Source organism: Berghia stephanieae, chromosome 3, assembly GCF_034508935.2.
Source record: "Berghia stephanieae isolate SIO BIC M18660-M18661 chromosome 3, UCSD_Bste_1.3, whole genome shotgun sequence".
Lineage (NCBI taxonomy): Eukaryota > Metazoa > Mollusca > Gastropoda > Nudibranchia > Aeolidiidae > Berghia > Berghia stephanieae.
Window position 1 is genome coordinate 43,497,998 of NC_088362.1, and position 18,438 is coordinate 43,516,435.

Genomic DNA, 18,438 nt, shown 5'->3' on the forward strand with positions numbered 1-18,438 from the left:
AGGTTATATGAGAGACCGCTGAAACAAAAAAACAAGCAATCTAACAAAAATAGTACAAATGTCAATCAAAATAATAACCTAAAGATATAAGCTAAATTATAAATAACCAAGAACAAACAGGCAGAGGATTTACAGGAGAAAAAAATATCCCCTGTCAAAAATACAATCACAAACCAAAGAAGCAGGATAGGCTAGTAAAGAGAAGAAGAAATGACATCACTATCGGATCGTACACCCATGCGAACATCATAGGTATATGATTCAAGGGTGATGCTCCCATCCAACCACCCGCTCGGCAGCATTTGACACAATCATTCTATTCTCTGGAACAGGCTACAATTTAATTTTGGTTCATCTGGAAATGTTTTATCATGGTTCAAATCTTGTAAATGACAAATGAAAACTAATTGCGAAACCAACTTGCTCACCGCCTTTTTACAATTTGACAGTTCAAATAAGAGGAAATGGTTGTACATGTATTTCTCCAGTAGTCTATTTATAATGAATAAAAGCGAAGAAAACAGATGAACCTATAATAAAGGTTGAGAAATCTTGATTAAAAAATCATCCGACATCCAACTGATTGTACTGTATGTAAGTTCAGTTTCCTAAGCCTAACTTCTATCATCATGCTGAGATGGAACTAGAATTTTATAGAATCTATTCTAAGTAACAGAATCTCGAAATTTAAAAAAAATAAATAAAAAGAAACACATGAAACAAAAACAATTTAAAGGAATCGACAGGGATGGACAACCAACACTAATGAGGAAAGCTGAATGGAGGGCCCTTACTGCAAAATCATTTCTCCTTTATGAACATGGCTAGGAGAATGAGAACGATAGAATTGAGAATTCTAAGTATCAGAATCTCAGGAGAAATCAATGCAACAATAAAACAAACACAGGCAACAGTAACAAAACAATATGCTAAAAAGTGGTGGTTGCAATGGTGAAGTGTAGTGGTGGTGGGGATGGTGATGTGATGTTTGAAGTAGTGGTGGTGGGGATTGTGATGTGGTGGTGGTAGTTGTAATAGTGGTGATTGGGATGGTGATTTGGTGTGGTTGTAATAGTAGTGGTAGGGATGGTGATGTGATGGTTGTTAGGACGATGATGTGGTGGTAGTTCTTGTAGGAATAGTGATGCTGTAGTAGTCAAGACCTGCATCTGCCCCCTGAAAAAATTGCCTGAAAATCTGCGAGACGTACTTGGGTCCGGGTCCAGGGCAGAGCCCTGGTAGGCGGCCAGAGGGACAACGAAGCTTTTTCAATATAACATGAGCAAAGACCCCTACTGTAGTGGTGGTAGGGATGTTGAAGGGATGTTTGTAGTAGCACAGGTGGTAGGGATGGTGATGGGGTGGTGGTTTTCATTATTACTGGTGGTGATTATTGTAAGGAAGGTAATGAAAATGATGAGGTAGTGGTTGAAGTAGTGGTGTTTGTAATGATGATGATGATGTGGTGGTGGCTGTTGTAGTAATGGTGGCAGTGACGATAGTGGTTGTAGTGATAATGATGTGCTAGCAGTGGTGGTGGTAGTGACGATGATCATGTGGTGGTAGTGGTGGTTGTAGTGATGATGGTGATGTAGTAGCAGTGGCTGTGGTGGTAATGACACTGATGATGAATTAGTAGTGGTTGTATTGATGATGTGGAAGTGGTTGTTGTGTTCATGTTGGTAGTGGTTACCTCACAAAATTCAAGGTTTTATCCTAAGATGAAATTCAAGGAGTTTTCAAAAAGATTTTCTCAGTAATATCAAAATCAAGAGTTTCCAAGGAATCCCTGAATTTAAGGAGGCCGCTGAAACCGTGCACTTAAAGTGCTAACTTTGTAATCGTTGGACTAAAATAGGCACGAGTGTGATATATAGATGATTTCGTACAAAAGGAGAATTATGATGAAAATAATGTTTATGGTGACACAATGTTTGCTAAAAATGGCAACAAATGTTAAGATCATCGTCACTTTCTCTCTGCTATGTTGCGCCATTTTTCTCTGATATTGTATTTCTCAGAGATACAAGCCACCAAAAAGCGGCGTGTTTTTTTGTGTGTGACCACCTGATATATATTAAACTCATTTACCTGTTTATTTGACCAAGGAATTTTTCCAATGTTTCCACTCTCTTCTCAGGACCAATTCTAGTGTGGACGGCCAGATCTTTCATAATCCCAAAGTCAGCACGTGCTTCTTCACTTAAACCTGTATTCCAGATTTAATAAATTTTAAAAAAACGGAAGGTGGGGTGAGAAAAATGAAACAGCATCTAAGCAACTATGCAAATGCACAAGCTAACAGACGAAACCAAGCTTTATGATACTAGTAATTCACAACATGAAACTAGACCCATAAATTAGCCCTATAAAAATTGTTAAACTTTTAGACAAATCAAAAGCAAGGGATGAAAAATATGAGGTCAGTATAGAAGACACAGTAATAGCAAGTGCCTCCCTGTCCACTATGGGAGGCCAGGGACCTCACCCAGGCAATTTAATCTAAAGAAAAGAAAGTAATGAGAGAGAAGAAATGAACAGTGATCAGCATGCATGCTATGGTTAAACAATTGCAGAAAAACAATTTGGGCAGGTATAAATCTTTTTTCCTTCCAAAGAGAAATCCCAATCAGAGAAGGAACACAGTTAACCTGTTTGTTTACAACATGAGGCAAATGGGAAGACATAACAAATACCAATAGCCAAAATTCACTTCGATGAAACAGAGAAGATTGGCCACTGTGGAAACCAGAATTTGGGAGAAAAAATTTTTTTTTTTAAATTCCATAAAGGCTGTGTCAAAATAGACGGGAATGTGTTAAGATACCAAAAGTTTTAACAAACATCCCTTAGTCCTAGCCATGATAAGGTAACCATTGATAATACAAACAGCCTTTTTCGTTAGCCATGTGTGTGTAGCGCAGTAGAACATTTCATATTCTTTTTTTAAAAAGCCTTGTAGTGTTATTGATTCAAACCTCACAGTTTATCCTCCACTTCAAAAATTGACTGATTTCAATTAGTTGACTGATTATTTACAGGTATATGAAACGTATTGAACTTCCCTTTACTAAATATCTAATGAATTGCTAGGGACGGCCTGTGCAAAGAACACATTATGCCCAGACTATCAAATGCTAACATAAAACAGTAAACAAAAAATGATGTAACAATTTATATACGAGTGCTTTGGCCTGCAACAAAAAAATTATAAACACACAAATAAATTTTACCTGTAATTGTACACAGTTCAGGAACAAGGTACAGATTCTGTGTTTTACCACCCCTCACATCTCTTTCTGTTGGTCTTGTGATAAGCAGAGGCTGGTCTGGATCTCTAATCGCAAGATTCCAATGCTGAAAAAAAAACAATGTTACCTTTGGCAATTACTTATTCTCACTAAAAATATGCACTGACCTGTTGGTTGTTGATAAATGTATTAACAATCCTTGACGAAATATTCACAAAATATTGATTCATTTTAAATCAGAACAAAATAAAATATTTGTAATAAGAGTCCTATTTGTTTGTCCTTCAGACAAAAAGTGCTACATTCGGGGTGAAACAATAATCCACTGATCCATCCATAAAATATCGGACTTAGTTGACTAATAGCAATCTGAAGGTGAAATGCTTAAAATCATTTTTTTAATCGGCAAAGAATGTATTTCCATTCTCCAGCATTGCAATATGTATGTATTATATATACAAGTAATACGAAGGCAGCTTCTCTAAGACAGTATTTAAAAACTGCTCCCATTACAAAAATCAACTGGCAGTCTTTTCTGGTTTAAACAAAAAACAAATCAAACAGCCAATACCCAGAAGCGCAAGTCATTAATCTCTAGAAGACAGTAAAACAAATCCGAAGAGATTATTTTTAACTAATTATCACAACTTGAGTTTAGCCAAAGTTTAATCAAATCCATTACCTATTTTGTTTATGTTGTCTTTTGGGTGTTTTTTTAAATTTTAGTTATTTGGTTTTTCTGTTTTGTTTCATCTATTTGACTTAAAAAGAGAAATAATAAAACTGAAGAAAGTGAGTCAATACCACCATATAGCTACATACATCAATTCAGTCAACAAATCCTTTAAAAAAATATTTTTCTTTTAAAAAGTTGGGACTTACCGAGCCATAATACTCCTTAAATGACATTTGCTCCCCATTCTTGTCAAATGTATCATGTGGACGTTTCTCCCAATCAATATCATCCACTCTATATGTCTTGTTGTTGTGTCTGAAAAAGATATTTAGGAAATACATAGTTCACCATTGGTTCTGGGGCTAAAGCTGCTAAAACGTGAAACTTGGATTTCATAAATTTGTCACACCTGAAAATGTTTTTTAAAACGTGTAATAGACAAATTTGGAAATATTTAAATAATCTAAAAAACAATTCCCATTAACAAGACTAAAGATCATCAATTCGTCAAACCAAATGTGCATCACTGGATTATCTATAAAAAGAAATAAAAGACGGAAAAGTGGCGTCTTAGAAACCATCTCCGGTTTGAGCAGGTTGGCTAAGGAAATCAAGTATAAAAAAATACGACCTCATTATCAAATATTCAACTTGTCTCTCACCCGCAAAAATCTTATCTTATTCGCTTCCCACTATGCACTACCTTAATGAATGTCTCGTCCCTCAATGTCAATCATGCAACTGTACTGTAGCTACTAGCAACTTAATTTTAACTCATATCATGCTGGAAGTTGTGATGACAAAAATAGTGAAAGCAGCGGAAAAGATATGGTTGTTGTGTTGCAGATTTTGATAATGTGGCTAAGATAATGCTTGGGAGTGGTGGAAATATGAAAGTGTAGTGATGGTAGTGGTGGAGATGTTTAAAGGGCGGTGGCAATATGTTGTAAATGTGGTCATGTCCAGAAAAATCTCATGACTGAAAATTCCTACCTAGCAATTTAAGATAATGAAATTATACCAAATCGAGATAACTGGGAATAAAAGCAAAGCCAAACTGGTCTGGTGTTGAGGCAATGGTTGTACATACCATACATACCATCAACAAGACCTGCCTACTTGAAATTGTTAAAATTTGTAGTTTTCATGAGTAATAGCACAGTGTATATTTTACAACCTTTAAACATTACCAATTTGTCCTTAATATGTTGAAATAATGCTTTTAACTCTGTTCTATACTGGATTTTGCACCAGAACATAGTTCTCAATACCAAAAATCCCTATTATAAAATTTTCGTAGTAGGCAGATCTGCATCAAAACAAAAGAGTTACATAGGAATGAAGAATGTGCTGTATTAATTGAATGTACCACTGCTGGTAGTCTCTTGCAGCAATGGAGTTTCATTTTTTTTAAAAATTTTTTGAATAACCTACCCTACCTAGTTGAGGTGTTTATTGTGAGAAAAAAAAAAAAGGCCTCAGATTGTAAAGCTCAAACAGTTTTCATCTACGGGGAAGTTTTCAACTTTATCCAACCTCATTGGACACGCTGACCTGAATGGAAGTAATGATGATGGTGGTGGTTGGGATGATGCTGTTGTGTTAATAATAGAAATGATACAGGACAGAAAGTAAAAAATGCAAGGGAAAAATGGTTTTTGAGCCTCGTATTAGCAATGGTTTCTGGGCTTCATACAAGTAGCAAAGTGCTAAGCAACAAATAATCACAATCTAAATTACTTCATCTTCTAGCGCCAACTGTTATGAAAATCTGCCATCAATCTAGGCAAAAACTGTACAGTTAAGATTATGTATATGTTTGGCAATCAACTCACCTGGTCAAAACAATTGTGCCCACATATTTTTTCAAACAAAGTTCTTGGAATTGGTTCTTGTTAGGAAGTGAGTCATACAGAGTATACATGACATCTAAAAAGGTATCAATTCGCAAAATCTTATGGACGATATCAAGAGTCATAAGAGTTCCTCCATCAAACTTTCCAATGGCTGTTGTAAATCCTGGCATAACTTCCAATCTGAAATGGCCAAATCATCAGTATCTAAAAATCTGATTTCTAGAGTCATAGGTAGATGGTGTGGCTAATGATGTGGTGATTACAATTTTACTGAACTGCAAATTAAGCGCTGATTAATGTTGACAAGATTGCCAAGATTTATTTTTCATGTGATGTAATCTGATTCTCTAAATTGGTGGTGGTGGTGGAGGTAGTACCTGACTGAATGGGCATTAATCAAAAGATGTTTCGTTTTCATAAGACACAACACAACATGTAGTAAAAGCATTAATAAGAGTCAAGTTCATTTATGTATAAATTATGCTTACATGCAAACCTTCAAAACAATAATGGAAGATATTAGCGAAAAGCTACTTTAAGTCATTAACACAAATACTGTGAATGTAAATTTCCCAATATATATATACATATATATATCGATAATTATACTGGAGGTTTTGATAAAATGCCGGAGAGCTGCAGAAGGATAGTAATTTGAGATTCCCAAAGACAGTTGGCAGCTATGGAGGGTCATTGGAACAATATCCTCTATAAAGTGTTCTAAATAATCATCACAACCAATAATAGCAAACTGGCCAGTCCAATCTAACTGGATATTCCTGGAACAGGCACAAGATTAATATAACTTCTGTATTCTAATGATTAGGGGTAGAATTTAAAAAAATTTCAGAAGCATAACCAACAAAAATTATCACAGAGCTTCTTATCTGTGTTATACTGTCTATAATTTTTTGCTAGAATGCGGAATTTCAAAATCAGATCACCTTAACGAAACAGACGTCACATTTTAAATTTGTCAGTATGCGTCAATTGCTTTGTGTACTAAGCAGTGATGATAATGCCAATTTGTAGGCAAGGAGGAAAATTGTGAAGAAAATATGTATTAAAATTGTTCCATCTATCGGAAGTCTCTGGTGTAATGACAGCTTTATCATATTACTTATTTCATACCCACCTCAGATTACACATTAAAAATTAAAATAAATAATCAATGCTGGCTTCAACAACTGTCATTACCCTCGAAAAGTGTTAAAATTAATGAAAACAACCAAACTTACTTATGCCTGGGAATCTGCACTGATAATTTCAGATTGAAGTAGTGGTCCTTGATGAGTTTCATGTCTAGGGCAGCCTGAACTCTGTAAAGTTAAAGAATTAAATTAAGTCAAAACTTTTGGTAAAAATTAAAGGATGTCTAAAACACTCCCATACTCTCAGCAATATAAGAGTCTAAATACTGGTGTATTGATATTGACTTCTATTATCTATCTTTGCAATGATATGTGAGAGAGAATTTCAGTTCTTCAGGCGAAGAAAAATCATCCTGAACCGTGGAATGGGGTGACTAAGACCAGCACCCAAATGTGCCCCTCCAGATTGAACATTAATAAATATGATAAAATGTACAGCTCTCCATTCTAATTACATAGAACCCCCCTTTCTCCCCTTACACACACATTTAAACAAAGTGGAAATGACATGGCATGTCAATGGCAAGATGTCTACCACCCCCCCCCCCCCCCCTCTTTTTCTCCCTTTTCACTTGCCAGTCACCCGATGTCTTCCTTTTCCAGGCTGTGCGATTGTGGTGTTAGCCTAGCCCAAGTGCAGTGGTTGAAGTGTTTGCCTACCCCTACCTCACCCTCATCCTAGACTTACGCTCTTTGTTTAAAATCGCCAAGCATTATTATGTTCGGCCATTTTCCAGATTCTTGGAAGTAAAATAGAGAGAGAAAAAGGAGGGTGCTCTCAAGTTGTTTCGGTTTAAAGGAGGGTGCTCTCAAGTTGTTTCGGTTTAAAGAAAGTCCTGCTTAGAAGTATTTCGGCTCATCGTAAGAATTTCTATATATTATTATATATATATATATATATACTATATAATTAGTACAAAAATAATGAAGAAACTCGTACAATTTATTAAATTCTTTGCAGTTCATGGTATTTTTCCATTTAAAGTAATCTTACTGAATTAACATGCCTGTTTCCAACAGCATTATTTGGTTGTGAATCATGGACTACGATGAGAATAAAATCAATACATTCGAAATGAAATGCTGCTGGAAAAGTCTCCACATTTCCTGGATAGCAAAGGAAACTAACCAAAACGGTTTATTAGGGTATCAGGGAGTCATATCTCATTAAGATGATACAGAAACTAAAACTTGCTTTTATCGAGACAGACACTGTTGAAAAGACTTATCTTGAGAGTATTGTAGAGGGTAAAAGAGGGAGAGGGAGACCAAGAAGAAGATGGTGACAAGACATCAGTGAATCGATGAATAAGTCAGTGACTGAATGTGGAAGGATGGCGCAGGACATAAGCTTGTTTCAGTTGGCAGTTACGGAGGCCATGCCCAGGAGGGATAAGCCACGATGATTATGATATGTCAATGGAAACATTGTTGTAAGAGACGAAATGCAAAAGTACTTACTTTTTCAATAATCCATTTGAAATTTGTAGGAACTGAGGACTGGTATGTGGGGCCTCGCAAGTGAACTTGAACGTTATCTCAATGGTTGCATTATCATAAGTTCTTTGAGTTGTGCATATTGTTGGCTAGTTAAGATAGAATAAAAGTAAAATCCATAACAAAAACTACTATTTAACATATTGAAACGAAACTGTGTGTATGGTAAACCTTACCACTTAATTGCACAAACAGAATATATGAGCCCTGTAAATGAGCTCTATAAAAATTGACTGCAATCTTTCTTAACAAACTGAAGGAATGAGTTAAAAAACAGTCAGTGTAGTTAGAATGGCTAGTGTTATCACATACTGGTGGTGCTGTAAATGTTAAAGGACTGCCAAATAAGCAAGTCATTGATATAAGAAAAGATGACTTCATCAGGAACAAACAATGGTAAATAGTATTGCCAGACTTCCCAAACAGTAAAAGCATCCATAAAGCCATTAGTTAATCTCAGGGTTCGCAATTAACACCCATTTCAAAATTAAAGACCTCCAAATTTTCAAACCAATACTTTGAATACTGCAATGGTGATTTGGATAAAGTTTTGGCAATTAAAATACAATTTCCGTGCGCATAAACAATAAAATATCTATATATATATCTAAAATCAATTTTTTCTCAGATTGCCAAATCGGGACAGTCCCAATTTTTATCAGGAGAGTTGGCAGCTACGCAAAATGCACTCTCTGCCCTTCGTGCGAAAACACAAAATTTCCTTCAGTACCACAACAACCACTTTCACTTTTGAACCATAAACCAGATCATCTGTTTTTGAAAAATCTAATTTCTTGAATACCCTTTCCTTCAAAACTTCAGACCTAAAATTCCTTTTCGACAGCTTTTCAATCAGGCCATTCAAATCCTGACGGAGAAATTGGGACAAGAAAGCATCAAAAATATTGACTGGACTCGGTGTAACCTATATGACCCAATATTTTATAACTTCTACTTCAAATGTTGACAATATATCACTAACCAATCCTGTTCAGTGTTATGATGTATATCACACGTTTCATTATCTGGATATATTTTAAAAAGCTTTACCAAACGAAAGATTCAAAACATTGGAGTAAAAAATTGGATATGATAAAATAATTTTAAAATTCAAAGATATACTCACATCCTTGGGTAGGAGCCTGGTGATAAACAAAATATTTCCATCAAAGTGACGCACTGGGCCAATAAGGTCAGAGAGGGAAAACACCAAAGCACATTTAATTTTGATACTCTCAACAACAGGCTTGAACGATACATGGTACTGGTAAATCTTTGTTGTTTGTGGAAGTGACACCTCAACATAATTACTAATAAGAGTGCGGGGCCTTCCTGTCTTGCCTGTGAAAAAAATAAATAATACCGCAATTAAATCAAAATAAGCTTTTGAACAAATGCTTTATAAGTTAAGCAGCCTTGCTTAATGTAATATATTATATCCCTAAGGTGTGATGACCTCTATAAACATAACATGAAGATAGAAGGATATAGTATTCAAAAAAAAAAAAAAAAAAGCATTGCTGGTCAATAACCAATAATGACAGTTGGATTAAAAAGTCGACAAGGATATGGAAATCGCTCGTATATTCGCTGATTACAAAATTCGCATTTTTAATAATAAATATTATTTCCCCCGGTATCGATAATCCTGGGTTACCAGCTCAATTCCGGAAAACCCGGGATGTCTGGCAGGCCTGTATTAGTTGTAGATCTTAAATGGGCTAAAAATTTGTCAAATCATCTATAAATGTTGATATTGTGAATTTATTTATCTTGCTAGATGGGCAGTCAGATGCTGTGAGGACGATTGAATGTGGAGAGTAGTCGCTTCAAATGTAACAAAACTTAATTCTAGTATATTTCCTAGTGTAATGGCAGATTTCATATTTCTATACAAGAATGCAATGTCCCCTCCTTTACGACCGATTCATGGAAATGATTTGATTGAGTAATCATTTGATGTCATTTCTGCCTGTGTAAAAGCATCTCCGGATGTCAGCGACGTTTCAGTTAACCCTCTAGTGTTCAGATTACTTTTGGAGGAGTAGATAAGAGTTCCCTATATGGCCATGCTAATCATGTAAGTATCCTTTGATGTCTGCAGTCGCATTTTCGTTTTCTACGGTCATTCATGGCTTAACTCCGCTCAGAAGCAATTTCATAGGTCCGTTCAAACTTTTTTCTCTCGTGAGTTCTTAAATTTTTTTTATTGAAAAACGATTGACTATTGAACATCTTGACCCTTCAAGGATTGGTCGTTCTGACAGCTCATGTGTCAACAATGAATTGTCATCGCTGAAGCATTGGAAGACAGTCATTGGACAGTTGCGTCACAATCACCGCGTTGATGAATATATTATTCAGGCAAGTTGATAGGTAAAAAAGCCAAATTATGTTCTAGTTACATTTGAAACAAAGTATATCACTATGTCATCTCATTGAGATATAAACAATGATATAAAAATAAAGAAAATCAGCCAAATAAAAAAGTTGCTAAAAAAACCTAAAATAAACAAAAGCAATTTTTATTCGTAAAACAATCGGTTTTCAGCTGATTTTTCTGAAATAAGGACCAATGTTCTTTTTTTCAAGCTGATTTCAGCAATGTGACTTTCAAATTCCTCAGAATTATATTTTTAGGACTGCTGACAAAACATAAGGCAATGAAGGATAACAGCAGAATCAAATTTGAAATTTATGTACAACTAATGAATTACCTGCTTTTGACAATGTTTCTGGCTTCCACTGTTGATCAATATAACGTTCCCAAGGGAAACGTCTCCGATGGTCACCTCCTGCCAAGCTCATAGCTGCCATTTGTGCAGTTGGGGCTTCTGGTCTTTCCCGACCACCACCACGGGAAACTCCTCTGCCTCCGATGTGGGCTTCCGAACCAGAAGACACTCCAGGTCCAGGCTGAGAAGGAGGCTCAGCAGCTGGTTTCTGAGCTTGTGCTGCTGCACCCCTTGATCTGCCTCGACCTACAGGGGCAGAAGTAGGTGCACTCTGAGGAGCCGCACTTGGGGCCTGCAAGCAAAATTAAATCATAAAAAAATAATTTAATCAAAAGCTAATAAACAGTGCAATATCCAATGCGTTCAAAGCTATTCTCACAAAGGGTCACATGCCAAAAACACTGAACATGAATGAGAAATGCACCCCCACAAGACCCTAGCATAATTTATTTACCACAGTAAATGACTGGCCATGTACCCATCTTTTTTAAACTATGGTGAGAGAATGTCTGCAATATGCATTAAAGGGTAGAAATCAGTACTGTTGATAGTGCTACAATCATTGAAATTGTCCAAGGCAAGAGTTATCAGATTGTTTAATCCATGCCAATATACACCTTTTTGGTTACAAAACCCGCACCACAGTACCTGGAGAGATTTATTCAAATTGGTTCTATATAAAGCTTATTAAAATAAGATTTCCCAACAGATAGTCTGATAGTACAATTACTGCTAACAACTTACAGAGGCAGATGAATCAGGCTTCCTCCCTCTTCCACCTCGTCCCCGAGCACGTCCTTGTCCTGGTTCACTCATCGTCTATTGTAAAATAAAAATGAAATGTAAGGGTATGTGGAAAAAAGTAAGTTGTTAATTTGTGTAGCATTCAGAACAGGTAAGAAGTGAAAACTTGCACTCACAACATGATCTGAACAAGTGTGTATGAAAGGTGCCAGACAAAGCAAGAAATAAAAATACAAGATAAAAAATATCCCACTGGGGATTGAACCTTCTGATTACTGGTCACATGTGCTACCATTACACCAGAGGCTCTCGATAGTTGGGACAATTTTAATACCTATATACTTCACAAGGGTAAGCGTTTTACACTGTGAACCCTCGCTTGCATCAAAACAAATCATTGCATCATATGGTCGACTAATGAGAAAAATTATTGCACCATACCGTCAAATAATGGCAGCCTGAAAATCGTCAACTATTTACTATTAACTGATATGGATCGATCTTGTTGCACAAATGTTTGACGTGAATTGTTCTTGTGACGCTGTGAAGTATATTTTTCTATAAAACAAAGGAAATCATAATTTTATTTAATTATACTTGGACATGACAGGGATTTGCCACTTAGTCCAGCTTTTTCTGATGAAAAACTGATTATTGGCAGACACCTGTCTGGCAATAATGAAAAACCTGGACTTTTGATTATTGGCAGACCCTGTCTGGCAATAACCAAAAGCCTGGCCTTTTCGTTATTGGCAGAAATAGGCACATTGATAACTCCAGTCCAGTGGCCGCCGAGAGGCTCACTGTAAGATGAAACTCGTTTTTTGGAACTTTATTTTTGGCCATCTACTGTTTTGGTCACCATGGCGTTATTTGTGAACCAATGTGACTAATTTTTGTATCATTTTAAAGGGCACAAAACAAGCTTTCTAACAGTGTATTTTATTCTTAATCCCTGATTGTATTTCTCAGAAAGCTAATGAAATAAAAATTTATCAATTTTTGAATTATAAGAACTTTTAAAATTATGGACACATCTTTAATTATACTTCATACATCAATAGACAATTAATTGAAGAATATCTGCCAAATTTCATCAAAATGATACACTCGCTCATTATTTTATTTTTCCCACCATCAACCTCACTTTTTAGGACAAAACCTCATTTTTTCCATTTTCATTTAACCTTAATTTTTTCCATACTTTCCATACATGAAAATGAATTATATTGATAATAAAGCTTATTTTCTGACCTTTAAAATGAAACCCAACACTTGTCATTTATTTTTTAATTGAAACAAAATTACTGAAAACAATAAGTGGACAATGTTGACTGCAAAACTCAAACTTTCCCGATCACGTGAGATGCTGGTTTTGAGGCAGCAGTGAGATCACAGATTCTCTCTGTAAAATTGACAAAAAAATTCAACAGAAATATATATATAAACTCTGGAACCATTGTAGATCTGTAAATGAGCTCTATAAAAATTGACTGAACTCTTCATAATTCGTCGTAGTGGAAAAATCCAAAGAATCGAAATGAATAGTAAACAGCAAGCTCGCTTGAGCAAAACAATGGCAGAAAACTAATTTGCGCGGGAATTAATTAGGCTACTTACCATTGTTCCTTATAATTAGGTAGCTAATCCTTGAAGAAACTAGAGACGGTCAGCCAGTTTGTTTACAATGTGAGGCAATAGAGATGTACTGTGGCAATCCCTAACTTTCGATATGAAGGTGTCTACATACGCACTTCCAGCTTTCGCATTTAAGTTTTTTCATACTTTTACTTCCTTGCAGGTAAATGTGGTAAATTTTGGCTTAGACGAAACAGTGAAATATATAGCTCAGCGGCTCAGTTAAAATTGGCTACCATTGGGATCACGACAGGTTTGGAAAGTGAAAAAATAATTTCACCCACAAGGCTGTGTGAAAATACACTGGGATGTGTTCAGACACGGCAATTCTAAAAAGTGTCGCTTAGCCTTGGCAATATATCTATCGCTAATATAAACAGCCCATGAGCTATGCATAGCGCTATGGAACATTCCTAATTACTTTACGGTCATTCGACTACGTTTCATGAATTCTTTCTTTCCTTTTTTAAAATATTTGAATTTGACGAATTGACTGATTTCAGCTAAAATTGACTAAGAATTTACAGGTCTACATTAGTCGTAGAGAAACAAATAAGGTATCAAAATTTATGTTTTTTCAAGTCCCATCCCCCTGTCTGGGTCAGCTTAAGATATTTTGAGTTTGAAAATTCTATCAAAGTACCTAGCAGTAACATTTATCAAGTTGGAAGGATTTTATATAAAATGCCAAACTAGGCGTGAACCTACCTAATACTCTGAAAAAATGCCAGTGGTTAATAGTGTCCCAAATCAGTTAATATCAAGTAATATTTAACACAAGATGAAAGTAAATAGTTCTCAAATGCCAAATCCAGCACTTTTTAAAAAGCAAATGGATCAATGAAATGTAAGTTTTTGACTTTGAACTGAAACGTCAAACTGGCTATTCGCCTTCTTTTTTCAACCAGCATGAAACTTATTAATCATCAAATCGGTTCATAGTCCACCAACATTAAAATTTTCATTACCTACCTGTTAACTTTATTGATCTTCTTTTGTTTCTATAATTTGTTGGGGATATTGATGATTATTTCGCGGACGAATCCATAGGCCTAGGTGTTGTTCACCCCAAAACCGACCACACCTGTTTTTTTCCTGTCTTCATACAAATTTATTATCACACTTCCACAAACTAGACCCAATAACATACTATTCGAAACATGAGATTGAGCATGATTTTCTTATTCTTTTTAGAAGGTACTTTTGAGATCGGAGTGGGGACGAACAATTTGCCAGAAAGGAACCAAAAGAGAGAGAAAAAAAAATTTTTTTTTAATGGAACATTATCATTTGCAACGCTCTGCAGAAAGAAGAAGAAAAAAAAGAAAGTGGTAGAACCAGTATTTGAACACACAGAGTCGATTCCCAAGCGTTCTAAGGCAGAAGACTGAACCATTCGGCCAGGACACCCAAATGAATGTCGATAGATTTATATTTAGTTAATTTTATGATTTTATTAACTATACTTATTTCTATGTGCATTTCAAAACTTTCCATATTCTGGAATGTGGATAAATGTTTAAAAGCGAGTGTCTGCCATAATCAATTTTCTTATTCTCAGACATGTCTGAGAATAATTACAGCATTCGTGAAAAGACGTATTTATATAAACACGGTACTGTGGTAAAAGTCGAATTGGCACTCCAGCAGTGAGCTGATAAATGGCTTAGTGGCTGTGACCCGATATATTGGACTATTTTTATCGAGTGATGGTCTGAGAAAAAGTTTCATAGATTTTTCGTCTATGGGTGGATTTTAAAGATGTGTCTTATTTTTTTCAGGAGGAATTACAACTACTCTATCGCTTGATGTTGTTTATTACTAAATCAATGCCAATTTAGTATATTATTTTTTTGTGGATAAAATAGGGTATAATTTAATTATTTATTCATAATTCATCCCATAGGGGAAATATGCCTCTGGGATCTATTCCAAAGGAAGACTTGAATAACCCAGGCTTCAGTGCAGCACGGCAAACTGAGCTAGGATGAGGTGACTTGTTCAAGGCCACACAGCACAGCGGCGGGTAATCAAACTCTGTACTTTTCGGGAACGAAGCAAAGACCGTACTGCTGGGCTACACTGCTTTGGATAGTTTTAAAAATTAGAAATTTGTAAATTAAAATTTCAGTGACGGCACATGATTTAACATCTTAACTTTTTAATAAAATTAAATTCAGGTCAGAACTGTATCCATGCAATTCGTTCCAGCAAAATCCTTAAATCTTCTCGGACATTTTTTAAATCCACATGGTGGTTACTAAGGGAAATGCAACAGTTTCAGGTCACAAAGTCTGTTAGTAAAAGGCAAAAATAGTAGACAATTTTTCAGCCTTTAAACTAACATAATTTTCCTTCTGCTTACACTTATCTGATTTTCACCAATTTTGGTATCAGAATCGCACTTTATAATGTAGACCTGTAAATGAGCTCTATAAAAATTGACTGAGACTGAACTCACTGAAATTTTCGTATCGTATCAGAAAAATCCAATGAATCGAGATGAATAGTAAACAGCAAGTTCACTTGAGCAAAACAGTGGCAGAAAACTAATTTACGTGGGAATTAATTAGGCTACTTACAATTGTTTCTTATAATTAGACACCCCACATCAGTGAAGAAACGGTCAACCAGTTTGTTTACAATGTGAGGCAATCGAGATGTGCTTATAGCAATCATATAACTTTCGATTTGAATTTGTCTTCATAACGCACTTCCAGCATTCGCATTAAACTTTTTAATACCTTTAGGTTCTGTCAAGTAAATGTGGTCAATTTTGGCTTAGACGAAACAGTGAAATTTATCGCTTGGCGGCTCAGTTAAAATTGGCTACCATTGGGATCACGACAGGTTTGGAAAGTGAAAAGATAATTTCACAAAGGCTGTGTGAACATACATACACTGGGGTGTGTTCAGACACGGCAACTCTTAAGAAGCGTCGCTTAGCCGTGGCAATATATCCATCGTAAATATAAACGTCCCTTGAGCTATGCGTAGCGCTGTGGAACATTCCTAATTACTTCATGGTCATTCGACTACGATTCATGAATTATTTCTTTCTTCTTAATTTCTTTCTTTCCTTTTATAAAAATATTTGAATTTGATTAATTGACTGATTTCAGTTAATTGACTGAGAATTTACAGGTCTCATTATTAATGATATAGGTTTCATTGAGCTCAATCCAATTTGAATTTTTTACCAAAGTACCTTTATAATAATAATAGGTACCTAAACCTTGGCAATTGACACTTCCATTATTTCCACAAAAAAATAGAGGCCTGCTCTATTTTGCTGAATGCTTAAAAATATAAACTTGAACTCTATTTCTCTGAATGGTCAGCTAGCCTCCAGCAACTGATGGGTTATGAACATGAGATCGACGCAAAGGTAAAAGTAAATGGTGGCGTTTTTATACACCTCCGTTGGAGGTGTACAAAAACGCACCGTTTTTATGCACCTCCGTTGGCGGTGATGGTAAATTAATGAAAATGTTGCTGCATACGTCCATGAGGTTTAAATAGTTTTAGATTGTAGTTTAGCACGCTGCTTAGTGATTACCGATGTACAATGATAATAAAGTAAAGAATAATAACAATAATTTAAAAAATCAAAAGTAAAAAGAAACATGGCACACAAATACTGATCTCAAATAAATAAATAATTTTAGAAAATTGAAATCGAAGTTTTTTAAAAACATGATAAAAAGTTTTTGAAAAAAAAAAAAAGAAAGAAAAAAAGCAAACAAAAACAAAGTAAATTTTTTAAAAAATTTAAAATGTCAACAATGGGAATCGAACCCGGTACTTTCAAGGTTGGAGTCTAACAGCTTGTCCACTGCGCTACGGAGCCACCTGACTGTTCATCACATTTAATAAGGTCTTTCTAAAACATTATTTTACCTTCAATGCAACTTCTATTTTCTGGTTTTATATTTCGATTTTTTAAAGTATTAATATTTTTATATAAATTTATTAACAAAAACATCCTACAGATGTCACAATATAACTTTCGCCATGTCCAAATATAGAAACACAATATCGCTAATGAAATTGGGTGGAATGCGCATGCGTGACGGAGGTGTATAAAAACGATCCGTTAAGATACACCGTCAACGGAGGTGTATAAAAACACTACGAAAGTAAATGCTCAGAGTGCACAGGGAATTCTCACGAATCATCAAGCTAGCGTTTTCAGGCACATTGTTGACAAAGACGCATTCACCTTTGCACTTAAAAAGAGAGAGCAGAAGTAAACCTAAATAACAAAGCCAAAGTCTCAAGACGGGAACAGAGGTTGAAAGACAGGATAGCACAAACTGTCACAAACTCAACTCAGAAAGTTGGGAATAAAAGTTAAATGACAGAGCGCCCAAGCACTGGCAAAAGAACCCCCCCCCCCCCCCCCCCAAAAAAAAAAAAATGCAAAACAGAACACATTCACACAGACACTCTCGCAAATAACCAAAAAGAAAAAAAAATCTTGAGATCAGAAACCGTTCGGAGATAGGATAGAGTGAAAGAGATCAAGTTTAATTTTCCCCCGAACATTCGAAATTCGAAGAAATAGTCACTAAGAAGAAGAGTGCAAACATCATCATCACCCCCTCCTCGGCGGACCTCAGCCTCAGACAGGAACATCATCCTGTCTATCCATGTCCATGCCCAGTCTGCTTCAGATTGCTTGCACTTAAAACAAACTTCTGAAGATCTACTCACTCATCAGCGTGGAAAATTAAAATCAAGGTGTTCAAGTAATAGTGAAATGTCATCGCTCGTGGTCAAGAGGAATGCGACAGTGACAAATACTTCGTCTTCGTCTCCATTTTATTTCTATGTCCACGATTCAAATTCACGTAATGTTACGAAAATGTCCCATATTCCTTTCTCCCA

The 18,438-nt window shown here is 35.6% G+C and overlaps 1 protein-coding gene across 1 annotated transcript in view; it reads right to left on the reverse strand.

The window, feature by feature from the left end:
* The window catches only part of LOC144967793 (piwi-like protein 1), a 31,161-nt gene that overhangs the window by 12,521 nt on the left and 202 nt on the right, over window positions 1-18,438 (reverse strand). The window contains exons 2-10 of the mRNA XM_078905441.1: window positions 11,911-11,985; window positions 11,149-11,458; window positions 9,558-9,772; window positions 8,396-8,520; window positions 7,022-7,102; window positions 5,763-5,963; window positions 4,134-4,242; window positions 3,234-3,357; window positions 2,092-2,209 (exon numbers count right to left, since the gene is read on the reverse strand). Coding sequence (XP_078761567.1) covers window positions 2,092-2,209; window positions 3,234-3,357; window positions 4,134-4,242; window positions 5,763-5,963; window positions 7,022-7,102; window positions 8,396-8,520; window positions 9,558-9,772; window positions 11,149-11,458; window positions 11,911-11,982 — 1,355 coding nt within the window. The 5' untranslated portion in view covers window positions 11,983-11,985. The remainder of the gene's footprint in view (window positions 1-2,091; window positions 2,210-3,233; window positions 3,358-4,133; window positions 4,243-5,762; window positions 5,964-7,021; window positions 7,103-8,395; window positions 8,521-9,557; window positions 9,773-11,148; window positions 11,459-11,910; window positions 11,986-18,438) is intronic.